The sequence below is a fragment of the Glycine soja genome, chromosome 6, assembly GCF_004193775.1.
Source record: "Glycine soja cultivar W05 chromosome 6, ASM419377v2, whole genome shotgun sequence".
In the NCBI taxonomy this organism is placed as follows: domain Eukaryota; kingdom Viridiplantae; phylum Streptophyta; class Magnoliopsida; order Fabales; family Fabaceae; genus Glycine; species Glycine soja.
Window position 1 is genome coordinate 11,330,852 of NC_041007.1, and position 26,618 is coordinate 11,357,469.

The following is a 26,618-nucleotide window of genomic DNA, read 5'->3' on the forward strand; positions in this document are numbered from 1 at the left end:
AAAATAAACGCATAAATAAAAAAATAATCTTTTCTTACAAAAGTATATCCGTGTATTTGAATAGTAAAAAGATCATGTTATTTTTTATTTATTTTAAATGACATGTATCTTTTTTATCAGAAGTAAGAAATAATGCTACTCTTCAAGCTGAATAGGATCAATAGGATCACTGTGTGCTGGATGATAAAGACTATGCCAATCTAAAAAAAGTAAAACATTTTAAAAAAAATAAATTGATTGACTAGGAAAGATTGCCGCGGACCAATAGTTTTAAATTTTTTTAAACAGAAAATAATGATAACGGTCATATTCTTCCGGAAATCGATTATTCAGAATTTTGAATTTGATTGGCTATTCCACTCCCCTATATATTTTGTGTTATGTTCATCATCGTTGTTTCTTGACTCTCCGTTTAACCCTAAGCGGATTGTTGTGACTTGTGAAAGAGAAGAAGAAATTACGATGAAAACACCCACCACCAAAGTGGTGAATCTGAAGACGAAAAAGTCCCTTTCGAAACGTCCACGACTACAAGATGTCATCGACATCGACACCCCCATCAGGGCCATAGCTTGTCTCAAAAAAATCGACGACATGCGCCGCTTCGAGGAAACCGAGGATTGCTTCATCCTAGGTTTCGACCCTTACGCCGCCGTTGGCCTCTCGGTTGATTCTTCTGCCGATGATGTCTCCGTCATTGCTGAAAAGGGCAAGGTACATTACAAATACAAATTACAACCCTTCTTCCCACTCCTTTCTATGTTTTGAATAAATGAAAAAAAAAAAACCCTTTTTTTTAAGATATTGCCGCATAGGTTGCTTGCAGAGATTACCCCCACTCAAGACATTTGTGTCTCAAATTCCCGTTTAAGACCACGCCTCATGAGAGCTATTGTGAAAAGGTAATTGAACCAGCTAATTGCTATCATCATATTCATTTATATATGCTATTAGTACTAATCTTGTAAAACTTCACCTTGCATTTGTGACAGTGAATAATGTTTGATTGTGTACAGTGCTATTGTTATGTTTGTGATAAGGTTGCCCCGTGTAAGGACTGGAAGGGCTGGCATTGCAATGCAGAGAGTGGTATTTACTGGAAGAATCAAAGGAATGTGAAGAAAATTCAACCAGCGCGTCTCTATTATTCTCAACCATAAAGGATGGTTGATTGTAATGAACTGCGCTATGATCATGGCAGAGTCTAATTGTATTTGGGACTCTCACACAATGTGGTTTAGTCTGGAAATGTGACATATTTTGTGGGTACTATAGTATATAGATAAGTAACAAAAGAATGTGGTAGAGTCTTTCTGCTCTAGGCTCTAGGCTCTAGGATTAGGGGATTTTTGAGCTGTTGCTGCAGGATGGATCTATTGAAGTATATATTTCATGTTCTTCAAGAATTCGTTTTGTAATTACTGGTTTTGTGTGTGTTTGTGTTTTTACGCACGACCTTTTTTTTCTGGGCACTATAAGAAGGATGCTATGCTTCGTGTTGTAACTAATTTGTCTTGTCAAACACCAAGCAACATTGCTACTTGCTAGGCCACAAATTAGAGGACAATCATAAGCAAAAGCTGGCAAAACTGAAGTTTATTGAGTTCGTCAGTGTATGTATGTCATGATGGCCATCACGATTCCATCACCCCGCCACTTTTTCATTACCGAACCCCATTCTGAGTCACACATCTCTCCCTTCCCTATTTCTTTTCTATTTCCCCCTAATTATTGGATTCATTTCATAATTTAATTAGTTTTGGGCGAGTTCTTGCGTTTGCATAAGTGACATGGATCAAGTTCCCCCATGTACACTAATCGGAATTATAGTTGGGTATATATACTCTTGGTTCGAGCTTAGTTATAATCTATGTATATTTTTTATATATTTATAAAAACTGTTCGGTACAATGTCAAGTGTCAGCTTCTTCTGGGTGCTGCTGGACATTAGAAAACTATTTTTTTTTATAATTTTTTTTCACTCTGATGTTTTAAAATCTGTGCAACAGCACAGGCCTACACCTAGTTTTATTATAAAATGAAATATCAACCGGACTTTCTGATTCAGTGAGATCCTCGAGCAAAACTGAATAATGATTAATTGACCCTTCTTTTCTGAATGTCTAGTTTGTTGCTTAAGATTGAATACGAAAAAAAAAGAAGGATGAAGAGCCGTAATAAAAATAAAAACAGAAATATAAATAGGTAGGGTAACAGTATCCCAAGCTACTTTTAAAAATAACTTAATAATAAAAATAGATTGGTGACAAAATAGAATAAATCAAACTAAAATCATCATAAATACACAATAGGAGGTTCAACAACAAAATACAAATTGTCAAGTAGAACATATATATAGGAAAATACAAAACATAAGCATCGGTGATGTTAGAAATATTAGTTTTCTCTTCTTCCTTCATCCTTCCCCAATTACTAACTAAACCTTGTAATATCTCCTTCTCATATGTGTCAGTGTGAGTTCAGTGGTAACTTCATTGATCCAATATGGTATGAAGATCACGAGCGATGGTCTCAAACACTGGCTACCAAAATGAATACAAGTACAATACAATCATGCATATATAAAGATACTTTAATGATGTGGTCAGCCTAGTATTGATACGAGTCGGTAGGGGGGCGTAAATAGCAATGCAAGTGGTGCAAATTATAGTTAGTAGTAACTGAAGGAAATGAATAAGAAGCTGGGCCCAAGAGAGACATGGCCCAATAAATGAGAAAACCCTGGAGACTGAAGAAGGAGCAAAATAGTTATCCCTATCTATATCTACTTATCGTCTAAGCTCAGTGATCACAACCTACGCCGAGTGAAACCCCAATCCCAATACACTCCCAACTCACAAAGCCATGTCTCCAGGTCCTGTTGTCGACGCTTCCCCTGAGGTTGAAGCAGAGCAACAACTTCCCTCCGTCGATGACGCAACCCAGTTGAAGAAATCCCAACCGCAGGTTTTTAATTTCGATTTTTTCTGTTTATTGTGTTTAGGGTTTAGGGTTTCTTGGGTTGGACTCGTTTCTGTTCAAGTTTCTTGTCTCATTTCCGTGATTGCTGTCAGGAGGATGATGCTCCCGTTGTCGAGGACGTGAGGGATGATGACAAGGACGACGACGATGAGGACGACGACGACGATGATGAAGATGACAAGGAAGACGATGCTCTAGGTCCTCTTCTCTTTCACTAAGTTTCCTCTTAACCTAATAGAATCCTTATTTGGTACTTTTCATGTTATCGTTAGTAAACCCTATGGTTCTAATTGATTATTTGGTTTCCACGTGCTTGTGCATAATTCTAGGGTTTGGGTTGAGTTCTGTATTTACCCGTGAGACCTAACTCACGTTAGATTGGATTTTATTCTAATTATCATATTATCATACTTGAGCGATCTTAACAAGGTCTCTAATCATAGAGAAATGGTAGTTGTTTGCTAACAGTAACGTGTAATGTTCAACTGCTTCATCTTTTTGCTGTTATTTGTATGTATTTATTTGTGCATTGGCTGTTATTCTTTGATTATTGTTGTTATTTGTTTAAGTATAAAAAAATTGTTTTCATGTGGGGCTAGAGGTAACCTTTAGACCTTAATTAACAATGGCTGTCCTGGAGATGCCTTGATTCTGTGCGGGGCATAGTAGGAAACAAAAGGAATTATAAAGGGGCTTGGCATAACCCTTAATTAGTTGTCACTTGATTGATTGGAATTTATGTGTTGGTGTTTGAAAAGCAAATCTGAGCTATGCTCAACTTTTATTTGTTGCTAATGTCCAAACTTTCGGAATGCATATGATTGGTTACATAACCATTCAATGTTTATCTGAGAATTTTAACAAAGGTGACTTGGGCATAATGTGTGTCTTGCTAAAAAATGATGTTACATTAGAAAAAGAAGAAATTAGTAACATATTTGATTAGTTTGCATTAATTTTCATGGTAAATATTAACCCAAGCATAACATTTTGGACAACGTAAAATAGATGTTCTATCTTACTATATCCTAAGTTGGTCCCTGCTCTGAGTCCCAAAGATTGACTGCTAGTTTTTTTTAACATTCTGACAATTTTATCCCCTTCAGCTTCACATTTATGAGTAGATGGTTCGATCTTTGTTTCATCTTTAGTTTACAATACTTATCAACACATCAACTAGGTGAGCACCTCATCAAATCTGCAGCACCTCAATTTGAAGAGGGATGGCCCTTTTTAGAGATCTGCAGAGCACTGCTTCTGATCACTGAGCTCTTATACCACCATTATAATTTTTGTGATTATTTTTCTTGATGTTGAACTTAACAACTTAACTATGTTCAACAACTACTTTTCTGTGCTTATGATTTTTATATGGTTGAATTGTTTAGATGAGAAAATGAGGCACTTTATAGCTGTTGCAACATTGGCAAGTAAATGACTGTCACATACTTTTGGAATAAAGGGTTTTACCTAGAGAAAATAATGTGTTTATGTACTGTTACTTTGCCCTCTGTTTCTGCTGCCATATCTATGCTCTATTTATTTGGCTTGTTATCTGTTGATCTTCTTGTTCATAAATTCGTTTTGTTGGACTGAGATGCAGGTGGTGCTGAGGGTTCAAAGCAGAGCAGAAGTGAGAAGAAGAGTCGAAAAGCAATGTTGAAGCTGGGACTAAAACCTGTCACCGGTGTTAGTAGGGTCACAATCAAGAGAACAAAAAATGTGAGTCATTATATGTATTATTGTTCTTTTCTGTGATCTATCTGGAAGATGGATGGCTTTTAACCCAATTGTTTTATGCATTAGATTCTTTTCTTCATCTCCAAACCTGATGTCTTCAAGAGTCCAAATTCTGAGACCTATGTCATATTTGGTGAGGCGAAAATAGAGGACTTGAGCTCTCAGTTGCAGACACAGGCTGCTCAACAGTTCAGGATGCCAGATATGGGATCTGTAACGGCAAAACAAGAAGATGCTGCAGCTGCAGCAGTGCAACCTGAAGAAGAGGAGGAGGTTGATGAAACTGGTGTGGAGCCCCATGACATTGATTTGGTGATGACGCAGGCAGGAGTGTCAAGAAGCAAGGCCGTCAAGGCTCTCAAGACTCACAACGGGGACATTGTTGGAGCCATCATGGAACTCACTACTTAATTGGGGGTTTATGTTCTATTTGTATGTTTTTTTGGGAATGATATTTAGAACTAGTGCCGTTTCTATGTTATAAACCGAATCAACATAACCGTTTTATGTTTGGGATTTGGGTTTTACCCTTTACTTCATAATTTTGTTGCGTTATCAAAAAGTTCTGAATGCTTTTAATTTGTATCAGTATTTGGAAGAATTAGGAAGCTGAACAATCTATTTTAAGCCTACTTCATAGGTTTTTCAACTGAATTTACTGGGGAAGATTGGATAACTATGCCTACGCCCTGTTTTATTTTAGTTATAAAGTAGGCCTTCTAGCTTGGAACTATAGTGGATGCTGGTTTTTGTTCGATATTCAATAATGTTGCAAAGTTATCCAATAAATTTCTTTATATAAATTAAGACGTGTGTAGTATTGAAAAAAGAGAAGGGTAATCATGCGAAGTACATTAAACTAGGAGGTGAAAATATAACATTTTCAATTGCATTTTTTAAGTGACTATTTTTAAAATGAAAGGAGTTTATATATTTTAATTTATTTTTACTTTAAAACTTACCGTATTCTAAATTTACTGAATTTTATTTGAAGTGTAAAACAATCTTCGCTAAGAAATAAAGTTATTTCGATGTTGAAGGCACTTTTTGATATTGGAGAAAAAAATAGAAAAGATGACCCAATGCAAAATAACAAGAGGCTAAACAAATGAAGCAATATAAGATAATAGTTATATTATTGTTTTTTTTACTGCATGTTATATTATTGTTTAAATACCCTTTTTGGGCTTGTATACGCATATTATATGTTGCTAAAATGCGTAAAAGAATATGCTGCTAAAATATTATTGAGTGTAGTAATACACTTTTTTTAACACATTTTTTATTGTTGATTAAAATTTATTAAAAAAATATAAAATTATGAGTAAACGAAAAAGGGGAACCACGTAATTTTTATATTTTCAATAAATTTCAGGCAATAACTATTCAAAAGACTGAAAAGAGTATATATATATATATATATATATATATATATATATATATATATATATATATATATATATATAAATTAAGAAGAAGAAGATGCAGCAGGGGATGTCAAAAAAAGGCCCAAGAAAATGATGGGCCTAGGAATCCGAAAACCCGTAAGACGAGGAGAAGGGAAAGAATGAATAGCAGAAAAAGCGACTGTATCGTATCTGCAACATTTTTATCTACCATTGGGGTTTCACTGTTCAGTGTAACTCTCAAGCCATGTCTCCGGGTCCCGTTATTGACGCAGCCACCGACCCCGGCGCCGACCAACAAATTCCCTCCGTCGACGACGCAATCCTCAAGAAGAAAGCTCACCCCCAGGTTCCCCCCATTTCCATTCTTTTTTCTACTTTACTTTATCTCTTATTCGCTTCCACGATCTTTTTTTTCTCAGGAAGATGACGCTCCCATTGTCGAGGACGTCAAGGACGATGACAAAGAGGAAACCGAAGACGAGGATGAGGACGATGACGACGATGACAAGGAAGATGACGCCCAAGGTCCTCCCATGTTCCTTTTTGTACCGTTATTGATTTCATAATCACAATGTTTTCTGTTTGGTATGCCTTTTGTTATGTTAATGTTTATATTGATTAATGGATTTGCATATATAGATTTACATCTCAGAAATGCAATCTATTTAGCCTTGTTGTAGAAAATGAACTTGATATGTTTACTCTATTTGGCTAAGATTTATGTGCTTATGGTTCTTGTATAATTTTTATATTTCTCTTTCAATGAGAAAAACAATGAGTGTACATGTCCTAACAGTGTATAAAACAACCAATAAGAAATCATTGTTAACTAATAATAATTTTTAAGGTAATTCTTATAAAATTTTACTAACTTATCATATATGATAGTGGGTAAGTTTGTTTAAACTTATTTCTTGAAACCAAAATTTATTTTGATAAAATAAACATCTTTCTGTTTTCTTAGTGTGTTGTCAATACGTTTATTTTAAAAAATGGTTATTTTAAAATTGTCTTTTTTATGTTTTAGCAAATTTCTAGTTTGTTTAGTGTGCAAAAAAATTTTACATTGTCAATACATATATTATTTATTCAAAAAGGATTTGTGCTATGCCGTTGTCTATTGATTTGCAGTGTTTCTGATCTTAAGGCTTTACCTGAAGAAAAATGCAATGTACATCTTTTTATTGTGTGCGTCTTCTATTGCAAAACCATATCTGTTGATTTGTTTTCTTGGACTAAATGGACTTTAAGATGCAGGTGGTGCTGAGGGTGGGAAGCAGAGCAGAAGTGAGAAGAAGAGCCGAAAAGCAATGTTGAAGTTGGGACTGAAACCTGTTACTGGCGTTAGTAGGGTCACAATCAAGAGGACAAAGAATGTGAGCATTGTTATTGTTCTATCTGTGATCTATCTGGGAGGCGGATGGATTTTAACCAATTTGTTTTATGCATTAGATTCTTTTTTTCATCTCAAAACCTGATGTCTTCAAGAGTCCAAATTCTGAGACCTACATCATATTTGGGGAGGCAAAAATAGAGGACTTGAGCTCTCAGTTGCAGACACAGGCTGCTCAACAGTTCAGGATGCCAGATGTGGGATCTGTACTGGCAAAACAAGATCAAGATGCTGCAGCTGCAGCGGCACAGCCTGAAGAAGAGGAGGAGGAGGTTGATGAAACTGGTGTCGAGCCCCATGACATTGATTTGGTGATGACACAGGCAGGAGTGTCAAGAAGCAAGGCTGTCAAGGCCCTTAAGACTCACAATGGGGACATTGTCGGTGCCATTATGGAGCTCACTACTTAGTTTCGGTTTATGTTCCATTTGTAGTTTTTGATTTTTGGGGATGATTTTGGAACTAGTGCCATCGTTTTTGTGGTAGTCAAACCATATATTTGGTCCATATGGTTGTGCTTACCTTATAATTTCTTGTGGTACGATGTGATGATCAATGATCATATTATTTTGTTGTCTTTACTTATAGTAGCCTTCTTTTAGCTCTATATCTTTTTGCCCTTAAGTTAATGTCTAGCCCTAAAATTCGTTGGTTTAAACTTTAGGTATATATGGTTGGTTTGTTGTATCTGTACCTGCAACACTAAAGGTTCATGTCCCGTGGCCTTTGGAAAATGGGGGCCATTGAGCTAGGAATTTTTGTATCTTAGGCTATATTGATGATTGGATTAAATTGAATTAATTTTAAAATTTTAAGATGGTATTTGTTGCATTTTGAAATTTACAAAGTTATCATTAGTCCTCCACGATGTCTAGCTTGGACAAATATATGTTGGTTGTTGATAGAGATGCATTGTGATCGGACGATCTTTGCACTATGTAAAAAGAAATTGATTTGGATAGCGTGAGTGAATTCTTGTTGCACATGACAAGCTATCTATTTCAGGGCAAACAGAAAGAACTTTGATTCACCGACAGATGAATGCCAGTTACGTTAACACACACATACACACAAAAAAGAATCTGAGTTACTTGCTCAGTAATCAAGCAAGACAAAAAAAAAAAAAACTCAGAAGAAGCATGACTTAGAATTTGTAAATCTTCATTGATGAAGGTACTCAAGTCCTTCACCATTGACCACCCTGCAATTTGTTCTAATCTCTCCAGCATTACCAGTTATGACACTGATTTGACCCATCTTTATCATTGCATCTGCAAATTGACTTGCCCATAGATAGGGATCCCTAGCATTTTGTTTCACCTGGCTGGCTGTTTCAGCATCAGTTAGGAGAGTTTGGTCAGATGTGAACGGGCCTCGGTTTGCTAATATATCAACATAGTAGGCTACATCAGCAATTCCAGGACTTGAAGGGTTCATTGGAATCACCAGGTTTGGGTTTGTGCTGCCTTGAGGACATTGCCGCTTCAGCAGCGCTGCATACGAGGGATCTAAACTTGGATCCTGGCTTGAAGTGCTACTGAAGTTGTATAATCTGCTGCTGAAAGCCCAGCAATGAGAGCGGCCGATAGTGTGTGCTCCTGCATGCACAAAGTACATGTCATAACCATTAGCAAATTTAAGCTACAAGCAAAACAATAAAGAAGAGTTATCTTGAAGCTCTTGTATACCTGAAAGGGTGACCATTTAATCTTCTGTTAGTCCCTTCCTAGCAAAGAGTTGAGTGAGTTGGTTTACATTGAAAGTTGGAGGGGGAACTCTGTTCTTGTATCTGAAGCTGGTGAGATTCTGCTATCTCTTCTTCCTGCTGGAACATCATAGCCAAGCCCTCAAGCCTGCGTGAAGCAAGGAATAATACAAGGTCATTTTCTTGCTTTCAAAGATGTTTATACTTTCTAGAACAAAGTAGGCACACTTATAAACTCCACACTGTCCCTTGCTGCAAATGCAACAATGTCAGCACATGAAACAATTCCAGGGCATACTGCTTCTAGTTTAGCCTTGGCATTATCATTGACTTCATACCCTCGGAGACTTGGTTTATTTGCTGGAGAGTCTTTCTCTGCAGTGTTTGTGGAAGTGGAATCAAGCAGTACTGATGCATCACACCCCTAAAATTAACATAGTGGTTAAAGTTTTACTACAGAAAAGAGGGTAATTAACAAATTTTAGTATTAAGGGGAATAGATAAATAACAAATGGCTTCATATAATGACTTACTCTAATAAAGTAATCATGGAAATGCATTCTTACAAGCCCTGCAGCAATCATGGAAATGCATTCTTACGATTATCAATAGTGCTCCTACGATAATAAACACCAAAAAAAAGTGCTTCTATGATAATATGCCACTTCTCAAGATTTCACGCAGTGATAGGATGTGGAATACGTGCGTAATTAAATTGATTTTAATTGACTTGAGTGCACGAAAGTCCAAATTAGTTGTTAATGTGAAGTTTAAAAGTTCAATACATTAGTAAATATAATAGCCCAAAAAGAATTTTTGTTAGACAATGTACATGCCAGGTCTGCGAGTTAGTTGTTATAGCAACTTTTAGATTCCTGGAAAGAAGGCACGGATTAAGAAAAATGATTTTCAGAATGGAAACCATTATTTCTCATGAATTGATGTGTCCCTATGGGATTAGGTGTAGCTTTGATCGTGACTGAATGGTGATCTAAATGGAAACCTAAATCGTAAACGACTTTGAATCTACTCATTTAGGCTTATTGGAATCTTATACAATACTAAATTCCATGAGGCTTAGTAGCAAATATATATATGAATAATGATAATGATAATGGCATGTCTTCTTGAATTTGAATCTTAACTGCTCTCAAAGTTGTTTTCTTTGAGATTATAGAGTTTAAGCATCCCTTCTTAAAACATCCCCCCTTTATACGTAGAGCTAAGTTCAATTACTTTTGCAGTTGTGAGAATAATGTTGTAAAATGAAATACATTTAGATTGAAAATGTAACTGTTGAGTACCGGCAGAACTGTTAAAACATAAAAGTATTCAATTTGCTACAAATATTTTAGTAAATGTTTGCCGAAATTCTTTAAAACATTTTAAAACCAAGCAAAAATACTCTTGTCGAAGTACTCTGGTTCAGTTTTAAAACCAAGAAAACGAAAACTATGGGTAGACAATGAAGATGAAGACAGCCACAACAAAAACAAAATGAAGAAATCAAGAAATAGAGGTCACCAATTTTATGGTGATGTTAAATGTTTTCAAACACTTAAACGATACTAAATGTTGCAACAGAAACACAATACCTAAAGCATAAACATTTGTTGAACCAAAACACAAACATGCTATGTTTTAAAATATTAGTTTCACGTATGACTAATATATAGCATCAAAAAATTTTGGGACAAAAACAAAGGAGTACTTGGAAGTAGCAAGTTAAATTTCATAAATTTAGGCGCAGTTTTAGCAAATAAACAGCAAGTGAATGGAAAAGTAATTAGCAACTTAGCAAATTGTACAGCGTCGAATGTGGCCTTTGAAAAATAAATAAATAAATCAAGACTCCCATGCTCGATTAATTTGAAAAACTGAATGGTTTATTCTTTGGCAATTTGGAAATTTTATTTTTCTATCACTTGCACTTATTTATCCACATGTGCAAGTGAGCAAACACATTAGATAAAAATAAAGTCTGACATTGTTATATACAAACAGGATAAAGACTGAAAAAGACCAAATTCTGCAATATGCATGTCTGATAAAGATAATAAATCTAACCCATAAGCATTTATTCAGAGTCATATGCTCAAAACATAAACATTTATTGAACCATATAACCAAACTCTTAAAAGGTTTCAAAATCGTTCTACAAGCTTTTCTCCACATGTTCCCAGTCTGACGCGAAGCCATCGGAGTAGTAAGTAGGAGGCTGAAACTCACAGGTTCCGCTAGGCTGAGTTTCTTGATTGTCCTCCGAATCCAGATGAAACTCCTTTGGGATTGACTTGTCCACGGCAGTGTAGGAATTGAGATGCACCACAACAGGATTTGCATGGACATCCAAACTTTTACCCTCAGATACATTTGTTGCAACTGTTATGCCATCCATTCCTTCGACAGCAGCAGATTCATCTCCATGTAACTGTTTCCCTTCTGAAGAAATAGAACTTGAACCTTCATCCCGGGATTTAAGAATATGAAACCTAGCCAGAACAGATGTTTCATATTCAGCACTGTTTTTTTCAGGAATAGGGGAATCTTGGCATAGATTAACTTGGTTTTGATTATCCCTCCCTCTAGGTGATGAGCTGTCTGCTACGTCTAATGGTTCCTCCAGATTGGTAGTAACAGTGGATGACTGATCAATCCGGGCTTTGAGAACTTGGTATCTGGCCATCATAACAGAAGACTCATCATTTCTTTCAGTCTTATTGACTGAGCAGGGAACAAGATAATTATCGATGAAGCTATCCAGGTTTTGACCTCTTCCTTCAGGTGTTATTGCATTAGACTTGTTCATATCAGTGGAAATATTCAAGCGAGATAGTTCCTCTAGATTGGTAACATCCAAGACAGGAAATTTAAGGTCCGCAGAAGAATCAGGGTTTGGATAATGCACTTTAGTTGCAGAACTCTGACTCTGGCTCATAGTCGGAATGACCTCAGATTTAGATTGCTTCTCCATCACTACAACATCATAAAAGATACAATACCAGACCATTAGCTTTAAAAAATCCATTTTCCAGGTTATTTTTCCAGGATAACTATAATAATGGGTCATATCGAGATAAAGAAAAAATGTCAACCTTTTTCCTTGTAAGAATGTTTATCCATTTCAATCTTCATTTGATTATAGCGAGCCCTGTAATATACAGAACAAAGTGTAGCTTCGGCCTCAAGCCACAGGTTCTTATATAATACAGTCTGAGGCTCTGCTCCTTCATCATCATCACCATGGAAATTCTCACTAAGAATCCTCTTTAGATCCTATAAATCAAAAAGTATGTGTTTGCAAACAATAATTAAAATATTTCCTTTCCGCTGTCATTTACCCCCTTTATAATTGAAAGCATGTATTAGTAAATAGAGAGAAATAGCACAGCCTGGAATACCTTAGTCATGTTATCAGCCTTTGTCATTTCTGTATCAACCCTTGGGGAAATGGAATCAGAAAGCTTCCTATGTGGTTTCCCAGACCTGAAACAAAAGTTTGCCTCGGCAACAAGTGGATTCTCAAACTCAATCTTAGAGCTCTCTGGTCCTATCTTGGTTAATTGTGGCCTCTTCAAACATGAATTCTGAAAATATATTCAGAGAACTTACATAAGTAATGCAGGATTAATAATTTGTCCAGCATATAAAAAATTAAAAATTCAAAAAATATCACTTAAATATCAAGGAGTGTAAAAAACCAGAAGCCCCACATTTCCTTCTACAAAATGGATCCATACATGCCATAAATTAGGAAACTATTACATGCAGCATCTATAGCTATGTGTTAATCTGCGTTATCTGTGGCAGGATCTTCACAAAAAGGATATCAAAGTAAGATCCACAAAACAAACAAATATATTTAAAAACTAAACTAGAAACCAACATAATTCATAATCTATCTTCAGAGGACATCACCAATGGCATAGTGAAACCAATTCTATCCTCTTTGCAATCCCAGCAGGCTTAGGCATTGTATCAAAATCATTATTCTCTTCTTTTTGCTATCAATTCTCTCAATTTCATTATTTTAAATACCAGGTAAAGCACTCTTTGAGCTATGTTACTACAATCCATTATTATCCCAAACTCATCACCAGAAAGTCGCATTAAAATCCTTGTAACCACAAGTACATTCTCATATAGCTAAATTTACCAGAATTTACTGTATCCTATTCACCGTTTAAAAAAATTTGGTATAACTAAGGTGTAATCCCCCTCCCACCAGGTAGACCCATTTTTGGGGTAAAGTGATACCTCCAGTTGCCACTCTAGGCCCAAGCTGGGGATCGAACCCAGACCTTGGTTAAGGGACCAAACTGCCAAACCACTTGTTCCAACAACTTTTGGTCACGCTTTCAAATTTCAACTCAGCATCAATGATCATTGCTCAATACTTGACAGGACTTTAAAGTATAAATCCACTAATTGCTTGTTTTGATGCAAAGGTTATCATCACATAGAGAAAAAGTTAATTTATTACAATGGGTGGCAAAGGTTGCTACATCAGTTATGCTACATGTGTGAAAGCATGAATTTCAATTGCTGTTAGATTTTTATCACATAGAAGTTTTTATGATTTCATCTACTCATAAGTAATAAAAAAAAGTGTTTCCAATGCACACCAGAAGCTGGGTTTTGTTATTGAATATAAGAAATAAGAATATACCTGGCGAAACTTGCGTGATTCGCCAGCATGCTTAGAAGTTTCTGGCTGATTGAAAAGACATTCTTGAACAGGGGCAATTTGTTCATTCTTTAAAGCACATGTATTAAGATTACTGATCACATTTTTAAGGACATTGCAATCTTGCTCTTTCCATTCACAGGCATCATTTAAGCAATGAGAAAGAAGCAATTCTGATAAATTTTGCATTCTGTCAAGCAGCATTTGGACATCCAAATTTTCAGTTGACGCTTTCCCAGCTGAATTTTCAGGTGTAGTTGCATCTAATACTGAAGAAGGTAAAGGCAGGACATGTTCAGCAGTGTGAGATGAATCATATTCCGAGCAATTATTCACATTGCATCCAGAATTTACATCACCTGTGCATAATAAAGCTTGCTGTTTTTGAGTAATAAATTCCTTTAAATCTACAAGTTGAAGCCCCATCAGAGAAGATCCAGACTCACAGTCAGTTGGCTTGGCTGGTGGCACAGTATTTTCCTTCATTTTGGTAATATCCACATATTGTTGAAGTCCAAAATCACAGCTAGGCTTAGATTGAAAAGGACCATCATTCAGAGCACTACCTGACTTGCAATATTCAGGTGCAAACTTTGTTACTGAAAATCTCCTTGGAGAACCTGCTGAACTTCTGTCCTGATAGACAATTCCAGTATGCATTTGAAAGCCATTTGAATTTCCACATGATTTTTTCATATTGTTTTCTGTATCAAGCAGATAATTCTGAGGCTCCTTAATGACAGAACCAAAGCTACTTTCTTTTTTGTGTACATATTCTTGAGACAGAGCTGCAGAAGGTTCAAAATGAGAAAAGCGAGCAGCAGAAGCTCCCTTCCAGCAAGGTGAGTCTTCAGCAGGATTGCATCGGTCACCACCCTCAAAAGATTTCTCAATAAAATTGACATCTTCAATAGCACTAAGTCCCAATCTTAAATTATCCATATTTGCATGAGGATTTTGAAATTCATGACTTTCTCTAAATATATAATCAGCAACATTCCTCGAAACATTCTTGTCTGAAATCATTGCTTTGTTTGAGGAGGAAGGTTCATTTCTTCTTAGATGCATATGGATAGGACCTGGATTAAACAATCCAGCAGTTCCAGGACTAGGCATGTGAGAAGCCTCCTTTGTATTATAGAAATCATCGTGCCCAACATGTTCATCTGCTATAATATCCTGGACATTCAAATCTGTAACCAACATTGTTCCAGGCATTGAAGAAACAGTGTCAACTCTTGAAGGTTTATCAACATGACTCGAGTGTTTGTAATATGAACCAATGTTCAACGAGTGATTGTTCCCTGAATCAGCAACTACTTTCAAAGGGGTCTCATGATGAGTTTCTAGAGACATTGACGGGGATTGCATAACAGAGGTACCAGAAAATTCAACTGGCATGGGTTTGATAGTTCCCCACCAGTTAGATGTATTATGTATATGATTTGCACTTGCAGGCACATTGTAGTTTTCCCAATCAATAATTTGTGGAACCTCACAATTAGAAGAGTCCTTCACATCTTGATTCCCTGCATTTAATAATAATAAAAAAACACTTACTTTCAACATAAAAAAAGATGAAAAGTCTATTTCCCACACAGCACCATCCAACTAAAATATTTATTTTCTTACTTCACTTAAAATTGTTCTGAAATTTAGCTAGAAACAAAGAAGAGAGCATAAATCTTCAGGCATAAAATTTATAAAGGATGAGTTAATACTCTCAACAGCCTAGATTTTGTCCATATTTTATTATGTTATATAGTATTCAAACTATACAAGTAATACGATGAGACAGACATTATAAACAAGTTGTAAAAAACACCAAAACTAGACAAAACAAAACACACCTTGGTTCCTCCTTTGTTCACCAACCGAACCAGCCGCATTTGTTTCCTTTACGGAGAGATTGCTCCCAACTCCGACCTGTTTCCCTTTACCACGGCTATTGAACTCCGGAAACTGGTCCCAGGAAACCGCACTCTGACCAGAAAACCCTAATTCAGGAGACCTATTAGCTTCCCTGAGAGAAGGCCAATCGGAAGAGGGAGCCCCAGAAGACCAATGATATGGCGCCGCCGAATTAGAAGAGTGATCGTGAATTGCAGAAGACGCAGAGTAGGGTTGGGCTTCGACAAGGTTCGATCTTGCGGAATAAGAAGGCAAACCCAGATGAGAGAATTGCGCAGCGGAATCCAATTCTCTAACGGGGCCCGAAAAGAAATCGTACCGGTAGGGTTGAAACTGAATTGGGGGCAGGGTTTCTGCGGATTCAGCTGTATCCATGAACTGAGACGAAGCCTCGCTTGAAGTGTAGGGATTCACACTAAAAGGCGCCGCGAAAGCTGATAAATTTGAAGTCGGCGACGCGTAATAAGGCCAATCGTGATATCCTCCAACACCCTTCATCGCTCGCTTTGCAGCAGATTACGCTGCAATGAACGAACGATCGGTCAAACACTCAAACGGGTGCAGACCCACCAGGATTCGGAGAGAATTGTGATGGAAACGAGAGAAGTTTGGAACTTGGGTTAGAAAAATTTGACAGATTTATTCAAATTTATAATAGAAATTGCATGAGACAAAATAACAAAAGAAGAACAAGAGATGACGTGAAAAAGGGGTGCAACTCCAACCCAGATGGTAAGTAGTATCTTCTCAAATATTGCTTTTGCTTTTGGGAATCCAAACACAACAGCACATAGAGATCATTTCATTCAGTTTTTTTTTTTATAAGAAAATTACAGAATTAAATAAGAAAATATTTGTTTATTATTATTGATTGAATTCAAATATATTATACATATTCTATCATAATCATATTTTTAAAGATTTTGAAGATAAAACTGTTTTTGCAGTTATAAAAAACAGATAAGTCATAAATTATTATTTATAATAAATTTATTAACTTTTATAAAAAAGTTATACTAATAATTATGTTTATTGTTTGAAGAAAAAAATGCATAACAATATATAGCCATTAAAATACAGTACTTGTACGATTTTTATTAATAGAAGATAAATAATTTGTAGATAATAAAATTAAAAAAGTATCTTTATTTATATTAGTATATATAAAAAAGAGATGAATAAATTAAATAATTATATATGATGTCATAATATCGATTGTTTATATATATTTAACTAATGGAACGTACTGTTCATAAAATATAAATGACTTAGCTAGCTAGTTTAATTTATATGGCAAATTAACTAACACCTCCAACAATTGTGCATTCCCCTTGTTGAGAGTACTTTATTCTGTTCATATTTCTATTCCCATTCTTTTTTGTAAGTATTGTCTAGTGACACAAGAATAATCAATAAATATAATTATTATCATTATTGTATTTGAAATTTCTATTTTATTTCTTATAATTCTTTATCTATTTTATTGATATTTTATCTATAGATCTAAAAAATAATTAATATTAGGTGAAAATAAAATAATAATTCATAAAATAATAATTATTGTCTTATAGTTTTAAAAAGATAAATAAAAGGGAATAATTATTTTCTAAAAAAGAAAATCTATTTATCAAAATGCCATTTTTTCAATTTTTTACCGGAATACTTCAACTACTAAAATACAATTTAAGAATGCCTTAACATGAGATTTAATTAAATGAAATATGAAAAATTAACCAAAGCTAGTCTCATAAATAAATAACATATCAAATGTAGGAACGCCTAACACGACCTCCTTTGGGAAGGAAAGCCTCTCCTTTACAATATTTCTCACTCCTTTCTCACAGAATCACGCTTTTGCAAATATATACTTAAACAGTGAAAAATCAATCCAATTTTTATATGCATGTCTTATATATTTATCAAAAGTAAACCAAAAAAGAAGCTGATTCTAAAGAAAAGGTTGTGAAAGCAAAAAGGCTTCCGAGACCGCCAATTAATCTGTGCTACGCCGTGGAATTAGGAGGTTCTCTGTGACCCTTGTCAGCACAGCCGTGTATTCTTCCCATATCTCCATCATGCTCACTACCATTATCATATTTCTTGGAACTTGGAAGTGAAGAACTTTACAGAGGAGCGTCTTCAGGGTCCTAGAAGCCAAATTCATTCTCTTTTTATACCCTAGTAGTTATTATGAGTGAACTTCTGGCAATAGGGTTTTTAATTATGGGGTGGAAAATTGATATGACCTACATAATAATAAATCACAAGCACTTAGAACCAAAAAGGTTTCAAATCTAGCAATTTATTTGGTATTATGAGACCATATCAAAAGAAAGAAATGGATTCGCATGCTGTGTTTATTTAGCGGATTCACTTAATTGCAAATAAATGGTGAAAATTAAATAAATTCGTTATCAACTTATCATGTATGATGTTGATCTCTTATATCTGCTTCTGGTACCCCTGGTGTCGTACGTATGTTTGTTATATATATATATATATTCATTCGCTGAGAAAAAAAATAATCAAGTATGACTTTTGTCATGTGGTATGGGTTCAACCATTTATGTCTCTCATAAAAAAGTTCATATTTTGGAAGATTGATTTTTTAAAAAGATTTTGAGACATTAGTCATTTTTTTAAACTTTTGTAAAGTGCTTTTTAAATGTTTATATATAGAACAAAAAGATCAAATTAAATGATAAATATAGATAATTGTGTATGATGTTAAAATAAATACAATATTTAGAATTTGATGTTGAATAATAGAACCACCTTTGAACTAGTTCGAATAATATTATTTTTAGTAAAATATTGAATTTATGTCATTCAAGCCCTAACATGAGGGGTGGTATGTTAAATCATTTTTTTGTATCAATTATCTAACAGCTTAATTTAAGTTTTTGAGATGATCTTATTAAAAGAAATGTTGGACAACATGGAGTAGCTTAGAAGTTTTGAGGATTTTAATTTGGTAGATGCATGCGTTGGATATATTCATTTGTTTGTTTTCGAAATATGCCATGTGATTCAGCACGCTGTTGTTTGCCAACACATAGGTTTGTTACCATTGCATTGTTGAAATACGGAGGTTATTGTAGTTAACCAAGATTCGCGATGCATATATATAATTGAGGTCATTCTATGATTTTTCTTAGTCATAAACTCATGATAATATGTTGTTGCTATTATTAATTTGTTTATCTCATGTCATGCTAAATTCATTTGGTATACAAGGTGAAAAAGATTACCATGGAAGTTGGTTTTCAGGTAAATTATATTTGGAATAATATTCGTCTGGTATACAAGGTGAAAAAGATTACGATGGAAGGTGGTTTTGAGGTAAAATGAATTTGGAATAATATATGGTGGGGAAAAAACGTAGGAATGCATTTTGGACTGATTCAAGCATGTTTAGGAAACTTGCTTGCTATGAAATGGGAATTATTTCATTCTAGACTCTCTTCATTCAAGCTTCAGCATTTGAATCTTGAATCTTACACTTCCTTATTTGAATTTAAAACCTGAACTTCACATTATATTTCAAAATACAAGATTCAAATAAAGGAGTATAGAATTTCAAAATATAATAAGAGGTGCAGGATTAAAAAAAAGAGTGCTAAAAACAAAAGTCTTAAGCTTCTTGATGGTGAGCCTCTTAACCCACTCCAACAATCACAAAAGGAGGTCTCACACTCAAAAGAGTCTAAATAGATGATTCAAAAGCCCAACTAACTGAAGAGCAATGTTAGCTAGTTTTATTTTGTCATCATGATATTTGTGAGTAACTATCAATTTTATTAATATCTATTTTATGTCATAAAACTTCATTTATCATGTTTAGTGAATTTTTTCATCTAATTACCTTATTTTCATTTACAAAATTTTAACTTAAGATTTTATTTTAAAAAACCAAACCCAATTTTTGTCTAACTTACACTTTGGTGACCTTAACTAGTTAACCTATTTCCTTTCTTTGGCACATAGTTATGTTATTTCCTTTGGAACGTACGAGTATATGGTGAGGGTGCCATTGTTGCTAGGACATAGGTTATTTACTACAAGAAAACGCAACAATAATAATGTCTAAAATGTAGTATTGTCTCTGACATCAGCCAAGATGACATAAGAATTTTTTAAAAATTATTTTAATATCAACAGTTTAGCATCGATAGACAATCATACCACCACCGCGTCAGGTTAGTCTTTGATGCCTACTTTTTTTTTTTCTCTGATTAACTTTTAGTGTCATTGTTAAAGCCCGAGTGACGTTTGTGTAAGTTCTTTGTCGTGCCACCACTATGTCTCTTCGCATCGTGCCATCATCGTAGGTATGGTGTTCATTTCTTTGTTTTGTTGTTTTGTTTCTATGGGTATGTTCGCCATAGGTTTTTTATATAAATTTTATTATGTGAAATTAATTTATTTTTATGTAAATTTATTCTAACAAAAATAAATAAATAATTAAAAATATAAATAATCAAAACTATATTTTTAAAAGTAAAAAAATAAATGTTAAATAATAAAATTCTATCTTTTTTTTCTACTTAAAAGCTACTTATAAGTTAAAGAAAAAAATAATAACTTCAAAAAATAAATACAAGCTGTTTGTCTATTAATTTTAATTTTTAGCTTAAAAATGATTTCCAAATTAAAAGCCAATTGTCTTCTCTAATAATATATGTATATATTCCTTAAGATTGCATACATAAGTAACGATGAATAGCTCAATGGCAAAAAAATAACGTACAAGTGTAAAACACAATTAATACTGAGGAATAGAAGACCGATCCTTTCTAAAAAGCTCTACATACTACATAAGCTGATGGGGGCGAGAAGCAGAGCCAGGTTGGGCCACTATGGCAACTGGGTATGTGTAAGGTATGCCAAGCTTGTCGAGTTCATGGAGAATATTGTGTTCTTGGAGTTCGAGAATCTCTTTTGGAGCCGAACAGGGTCGAAAGGGAAGTGGATGATGACAGGAACACAAGTAACAGATGAATGGAGTTCGAGAATCTCTCAAAACTGAACTACTCTGTCTCTCTGTGTTGCTTACTTGCTTCCAAGTCACTTCGTTGATCCACCCACATTGATCATGGCCGTGGATTCTTATAAACAAGGAGACATGAGAAAACAAACAAGACTTGAGGGATAAGTAATAGAGAGATATTGAAAATAAATTCATTATAAAAACAATTCAGTTTAACTACTTAAAAGTTATTTTAACTATAATTTTTTTAAGCATAACTATTATAAAAGTTAATGAAAAAATGAAATTGCAATACTTGTCATTCAATTACAAGTATTTTTATTTTTATTTTTAAAGATTACACTTGATCCCAGTATTTATCTATTATTTTTATTTATTATTTTTATCTTTAAATTAATTTTATTTTTAAATTTTTAAAGATTTATAAAACACACATAAAAAACAAAGTATTCTAAGATATCATTGCATTTTTACTTCTTTTGAAAAACTGAAAATGTTGATTTATTATTTTTAGTTTTGGGTCTGTTTTTAAATTTATTTTTAGAGAAAATAATTTTTAAATTTTAAATAAATATATTTTCTCTTTTATTTTTTATTTTCTTTAAAAATGAAAAAACACTCCAATTAAATGTCACCTTATATTCTTCTAAAAATATTTTAAATAATATCATTTTTATCTTATATTTACCTCCTTTATTTATTTAAATTTTTTAAAAATATTACTCATCAGAATATAATCAAATTCGTAAAACAAAGTACTAGGAGGAAATAATTTATATACTTATTATACATGTGAAGAGACATCCCAAAATGCTCTGCATTCAAAGCAAAAATTAGATTCCTAAACAACTAAACACATTAATGTATAGTACTTTTAAAAAAAAACCTAAATTGAAAACTTTAAACGAGGGTAAGCTGAAAAAAAATATATCAATCTTGAATTATTTTTAAAAAGAAAGATGTTACAAAAAGTGTTTGTTCTAGTAGTAAAAAAGATTGCACTGCTACCCCATGTAATTTAACCATCTGGTCTTGTCGAAGGCTAAAGCAAAGACCAGTTTTCATTTTTCAGTTACATTGCTTGAAAGAAGTTGAAACTACACATAACAGATAGCCAAATGGCAGCGCTGCTCCTGAATTTGAGCGAGCTGCGATAAATGTGCACGCCCACTTAGCAGTTAATATTCCCAAGATGGTATAGTATTTCCGGCCATTATTTTAAGTGATTTCATTAGCATCGCTAAATTTACCATTGAAGGCTACATAATTCAAAACACTCGCATGTAATTCAAAATTTCCAGCCATTATTTTTGTCTTTCTATCACCCTTTGTTTTTTGAAATAGAGAAGCCACAAACTTAAAAGCAGGTGATAAAAAGTTGGAAAAAAAAATGTATACATGATGTACAGCAACAGAAACAGACAAGCCAACCAGGTGAGCATACATATACCAACTACAAGTGCACTCACCTATAAATTGAACTATCAACAAATCTAAGAAGACCCTACATACCTCCACTCATGGCCCAAAAAAGAAATGGAGGCAAAAAAAACAACAAAGGAATGATCTCCTAGCAGTTTAAAATTTAAGATATCCCCAGATGTCAGTAAAGACCACTAAGGTGACCATTACAAAGGCAGAAACTACAAAAACAGAAGAGCACTTGGCACGATTTGAGGAAGCCTTCGAAATGTAAGGCACCCTTCTGAGCAATAAAAAGTCTTTCAACCCCAAGGTTGAGCCTGCTTTTGTAGCTTGTCGAGAAATCTTTCTTTTGCCGGATGATTTGGATGTCTTCGGCAGTTCATTCCCGTCATTAGTAAGAGTAGAACTTTCATCAGAAATATGGCTTTCTGAAGCTTTCTCCTCCTACAAAAGAAAAACAAACCTCATTTCGCATGCAAAGACAATCTCTTCTCTTGGACAGAAGCTAAAAAAACAAAATTCTTACCATAGCAATGACGGATTTTAAATTAAGCTCTTCTTGTGCACAACTTCCACTTTTCACCATCTTATTTGAGCCATGTGTAGCCATTGACAAACGAATTCTTCTCTGTGCAGTACCTTGGGTTGAATTTGAGCTTAGCTGTTCATTTTGTACCTCACGATGCCTCCTAATGATTCCAGTATTGCCACTAGCAACTGCACTGTAGATTCCTCGTTGCTCATAATCATCGACTACATTATATACTTGGCCTATATTAACATCAGTAAAAGCTCTCTGGGAATTGTTTTGAAATAACCCAACATTGCTTTTTTGCTCGTCACCACCACAGTCAACAGGGATGCCAGTGGTGCTGCGAAATTCTGAAGTTATCACCAAAGGTTTCCTTCCGTTATTTGGCCCCTCCGCAGAACCAGCATGCATACACTGCAGCATACAATAAGACTATCATTATACAGGAAACACAAGAAAACCATGATAGATTGTTAGAGCTTAGATTGTTAGATATGACACCGGGAGTTGGAAACTACCACATTTTACTATCAAGGCAGAACCCACCTAGAATAATCAAAAATGATAAATAGTGTAAGAGCTGTTACTCACTGTCATAATGGCAAGTTCAGAATCTAGATCGCTGCTTAATACGCTATCCTTAACATTAAACAAGGGGTAGCTCTGCTGTTGACAATTGAGATCCTCAAAGGATACTTGATCCCAATTCACAACTGAATTCAAAAAGTCTGACATGTTTGTCTCATTTGTACCATATTGAAGCCCATACCAACCATCTGATTCGATGTTTGCTTGATAATGAAATTCTGGTTGAATATGTGCAATTACAGGGGAGAATAATTTATCATCCAATAGCTCGTTTCTTGGGTCATAATAGTTCAATGGTTGAAACTCCTGTAGGTAACATCAATCATAGAAACTAAATCAATAATTCCAGTGTATGAAAAATCAAATCAGGGTGAACAAAAACAATAAAAGAAACAAAACTATATGTTTATCTGTTTACCTACATGAGTAAAACTGACTTGAGTTCAATAAATAATATTAGTGATCTTTTCCGTAGCACCAACTCTCTCATAATTATAAGGTATATTGGTTATTGAACATAAACATAAATTACTATTCTCATAATCAGCTTCTCTTTTTTTAGCAAATAGACATTGAGCTCACTCTTCCTAATAAAGATTGAAATCACATTTAATGATCCTCTAAATAGCCTAAATTTTCCATCATGATTTAAAGATACGCATTATTTTCTCCTTGAAGGACTATGTTTAGATAGGAATGAGTAAAAACACTAAAATATTGCACATATTACCACGACAAACCAGTGATAATAATAACTCAGTTATTCCATCTAACCTCCGCAGTTGGTAATACAATTTGATTTGGTGCATGACAAGCATCATATCTGTCACTACGGCAAACAACCGGGGTTACAACATTGGATATTGCTTCCTCAGAGTGTGCAGGGATCATTGCCTGGTGCTTATCATCTTCGGTAACTTGTGAGGGGGATCCTGCAACAACAGCCAGATCAGATTGTATTTCCTCTGTGGAGTAAGCCACAGGAGTGGAAGCAGTCTGCTCTGCTTCATCACAGTGTGAAACTTCAAGGCTCTCATCATGTTTCTTAAACAAACGACAAAGGACATATGGATTCTGTTACAAAACAAATTGAAAATCATCAACCATCATCACTTCATATAATTCCTTAGATTAATTGTAAATTGCAGTAGAGTAGCACTATGTACCTGTCCAGGATTAGTACCATCAAGCTCCTTCAAAGTGGGACGATACTCGTGCATAACCCAATTGGTCCTATTCCCTTTGGGTGCACGACCAGTGTAGAACACCAAAGTCTTCTTCATTCCAATTAAATCCTTCCCAGACTTGATTCTACGATCCTTCCCCGTTGCCTTCCAATACCCATTATTTGTCGCTCTGTTCAATCGATGCCCATTTGGATACTTTCGGTCCTGTGGACAGAAAAAGAACCATTCCGGATCCTTGGTCTGTACCACCGACAAACCTACAAATACACAACCCAACAAAATAAATTACTTTAAACAAAAACATAAACGAGAGAAACTCCAACAACAATCACTAAAATGAACTCCAACTTATAATTTATCACGACGTGAGAAACTAATATATTTAAGTGATAACGCTACCTCGGACTAGAGAATATGATTGCAAAAGGATGAAGAGAATAAAAAAAATAAATACCGGGCATATCCCAAGGCTCCCATTTGCAGACATCAATTTCTCGGATAACCCAAACCTGGCGACCATTACCATTGATCTTCTGTCGCAGGTAGTAATTGACGAGTTCCTCGTCGGTAGGTCGGAATCGGAACCCTAAAGGCAGCGAATCCAAAGACACCACGGCAGCATCGTCCGTACGAGAAGGATAACAGTCCACCGAACCCATACTCAATGAAACCAAAAAGAAAGGGAAAAAAACCGAAGAAGAATTTGAGAATCAAAAGAATAATTAAGAGGAGTGTTTGTTTGTTTGTTTAGATTAGATTAGATGTTGTGGTCCATAGCTTTTTTTGTAAAGGAGCGAGACCAAGCACTCGAGCATGAAGAAGAGAGAAAGAGAAAAGTTTGCCTTTTTTTTTTTTTAGTGTAGTTGCTGACTCTGCCCGCGATTTTTATAAATTTAACACAGGGAGAAACCGCGTTCCAATCCATTGTATATGCCGCGTATGATGTTTTACCCTCTCCTTTCTACGAATCTACCATAACGCCACTACCGAGTACTGTCTGTAACTCAATCCAACGCGTTGGGGTAAATGGGACTTTTCCAATGATGGATCAGAAGTACCAGTATAGTAGTTAGGAGATGTCCAGCAAATGATCTTCCGACACGTGCTATCCCAGTTGCACTATGGAGCCCTCATTTGACGTGCTGAGTAAGAAAACCAGAGTTAACAAACGATAAATAAAATGAGTAAAAAACACGAAGCATGCTTGTTTGAGAATATTGGCAAAAAAAAATATGTGATTGTTTTCTTAAATAATAATTTAACCAAGCAAACGCGTATAATATTATTGTTTTAACTTTTTAAAAATATTTATTATCTTTGCTGTTTGTTCTTTGTTGTTTTTCTTGCTTTAATGCATGTAAAAGATTAATTATATCTACGTTGCTCTTCTTGATGCTTTGTAAACTTTCTTCCCTGATCTGTGATTCCGTTTTTTTTTCTGCTTTGTTTTGTTCTTTTCTTAATTGCTGCTCTTAAGAGAAAAAATATTTAATAAAAAATCATAAGAGAAAAAAATACTCTCAACAAAAAGTTGAGTTTAATATATTCTATTTTATTATTAAATCATAAATCATCATTTAGATTATTTTAGAATGATTATGTAAACTTTTCTGAGTTATGAATGGATAAGCTTATTTCTCTGAAAAGTTTTTTACTTTGAGTTACATAAAGAATGTACTCGCGGCACTTTTAAACATTATTATTTCTAATTGGTACTTTAATATAATACAAGCCTTGCTACTAATTGTAAAGGAACAAACGACAATCTCCACTTCGCCTGAGCAAAACTCCTCTCTCTTCCCAACTCTTCTTATCCTTTTCCCCTCCATTATGCATTATCATTCTATTATTTTTACCTTTTCTGTGTTAAATAAAAAATGGACAAATATCTCTAATTTAAAATACATATGTGGAAGAAACAAAAATTATTAGTATAATAAATAAATGCGACAAAAAGCAGAGGAAATAATATATGACATGAAAAATAATAAATATTTTTCTGGAGACGAAAATAAGAAATAATATATGAATAAGGCATTTTAAATGAAAAAAGTGTCGATCCATGATTG

General features: G+C 34.5%; 6 protein-coding genes across 9 annotated transcripts; 3 read left to right on the plus strand and 3 right to left on the minus strand.

The window, feature by feature from the left end:
- Positions 1–365: 365 nt before the first annotated feature.
- Positions 366–1,594, plus strand: LOC114415634. 3 transcript variants are annotated; one of them, XM_028380420.1, is made up of 3 exons: positions 366–714; positions 802–902; positions 1,041–1,164. In XM_028380420.1, exons 1-3 carry the CDS (start codon positions 463–465, stop codon positions 1,117–1,119), a joined length of 432 nt encoding a protein of 143 aa, XP_028236221.1. In that variant the 5' UTR covers positions 366–462; the 3' UTR covers positions 1,120–1,164. The 3 variants fall into 3 exon arrangements, with proteins under 3 accessions (XP_028236221.1, XP_028236219.1, XP_028236220.1); XM_028380418.1 differs by having other exon boundaries at positions 376–714; positions 816–902; positions 1,017–1,594; XM_028380419.1 differs by having other exon boundaries at positions 376–714; positions 816–902; positions 1,041–1,594.
- Positions 1,595–2,762: 1,168 nt separating this feature from the next.
- LOC114415635 (nascent polypeptide-associated complex subunit alpha-like protein 2) lies at positions 2,763–5,398 on the plus strand. The gene is made up of 4 exons (XM_028380422.1): positions 2,763–2,967; positions 3,075–3,180; positions 4,586–4,704; positions 4,789–5,398. The coding sequence occupies exons 1-4, from the start codon at positions 2,866–2,868 to the stop codon at positions 5,131–5,133; spliced, it is 672 nt and encodes a 223-aa protein (XP_028236223.1). The 5' UTR covers positions 2,763–2,865; the 3' UTR covers positions 5,134–5,398.
- A 906-nt stretch (positions 5,399–6,304) lies between these two features.
- LOC114415636 (nascent polypeptide-associated complex subunit alpha-like protein 2) lies at positions 6,305–8,109 on the plus strand. The gene is made up of 4 exons (XM_028380423.1): positions 6,305–6,477; positions 6,551–6,656; positions 7,389–7,507; positions 7,584–8,109. The coding sequence occupies exons 1-4, from the start codon at positions 6,376–6,378 to the stop codon at positions 7,932–7,934; spliced, it is 678 nt and encodes a 225-aa protein (XP_028236224.1). The 5' UTR covers positions 6,305–6,375; the 3' UTR covers positions 7,935–8,109.
- A 377-nt stretch (positions 8,110–8,486) lies between these two features.
- Positions 8,487–9,653, minus strand: LOC114415637 (peroxidase 5-like). Its single transcript, XM_028380424.1, has 3 exons — positions 9,568–9,653; positions 9,213–9,377; positions 8,487–9,122 (listed from the first exon to the last, which is right to left on the minus strand). Exons 2-3 carry the CDS (start codon positions 9,226–9,228, stop codon positions 8,686–8,688), a joined length of 453 nt encoding a protein of 150 aa, XP_028236225.1. The 5' UTR covers positions 9,229–9,377; positions 9,568–9,653; the 3' UTR covers positions 8,487–8,685.
- A 1,461-nt stretch (positions 9,654–11,114) lies between these two features.
- LOC114415638 lies at positions 11,115–16,593 on the minus strand. 2 transcript variants are annotated; one of them, XM_028380426.1, is made up of 6 exons: positions 15,767–16,593; positions 14,276–15,445; positions 13,899–14,185; positions 12,631–12,816; positions 12,325–12,505; positions 11,115–12,205 (listed from the first exon to the last, which is right to left on the minus strand). In XM_028380426.1, the coding sequence occupies exons 1-6, from the start codon at positions 16,323–16,325 to the stop codon at positions 11,385–11,387; spliced, it is 3,204 nt and encodes a 1,067-aa protein (XP_028236227.1). In that variant the 5' UTR covers positions 16,326–16,593; the 3' UTR covers positions 11,115–11,384. The 2 variants fall into 2 exon arrangements, with proteins under 2 accessions (XP_028236227.1, XP_028236226.1); XM_028380425.1 differs by having other exon boundaries at positions 13,899–15,445.
- Positions 16,594–22,084: 5,491 nt separating this feature from the next.
- On the minus strand, positions 22,085–25,417 carry LOC114415639 (NAC domain-containing protein 91-like). The gene is made up of 6 exons (XM_028380427.1): positions 25,004–25,417; positions 24,529–24,806; positions 24,137–24,436; positions 23,366–23,668; positions 22,769–23,188; positions 22,085–22,686 (listed from the first exon to the last, which is right to left on the minus strand). The coding sequence occupies exons 1-6, from the start codon at positions 25,206–25,208 to the stop codon at positions 22,396–22,398; spliced, it is 1,797 nt and encodes a 598-aa protein (XP_028236228.1). The 5' UTR covers positions 25,209–25,417; the 3' UTR covers positions 22,085–22,395.
- Positions 25,418–26,618: the final 1,201 nt, after the last annotated feature.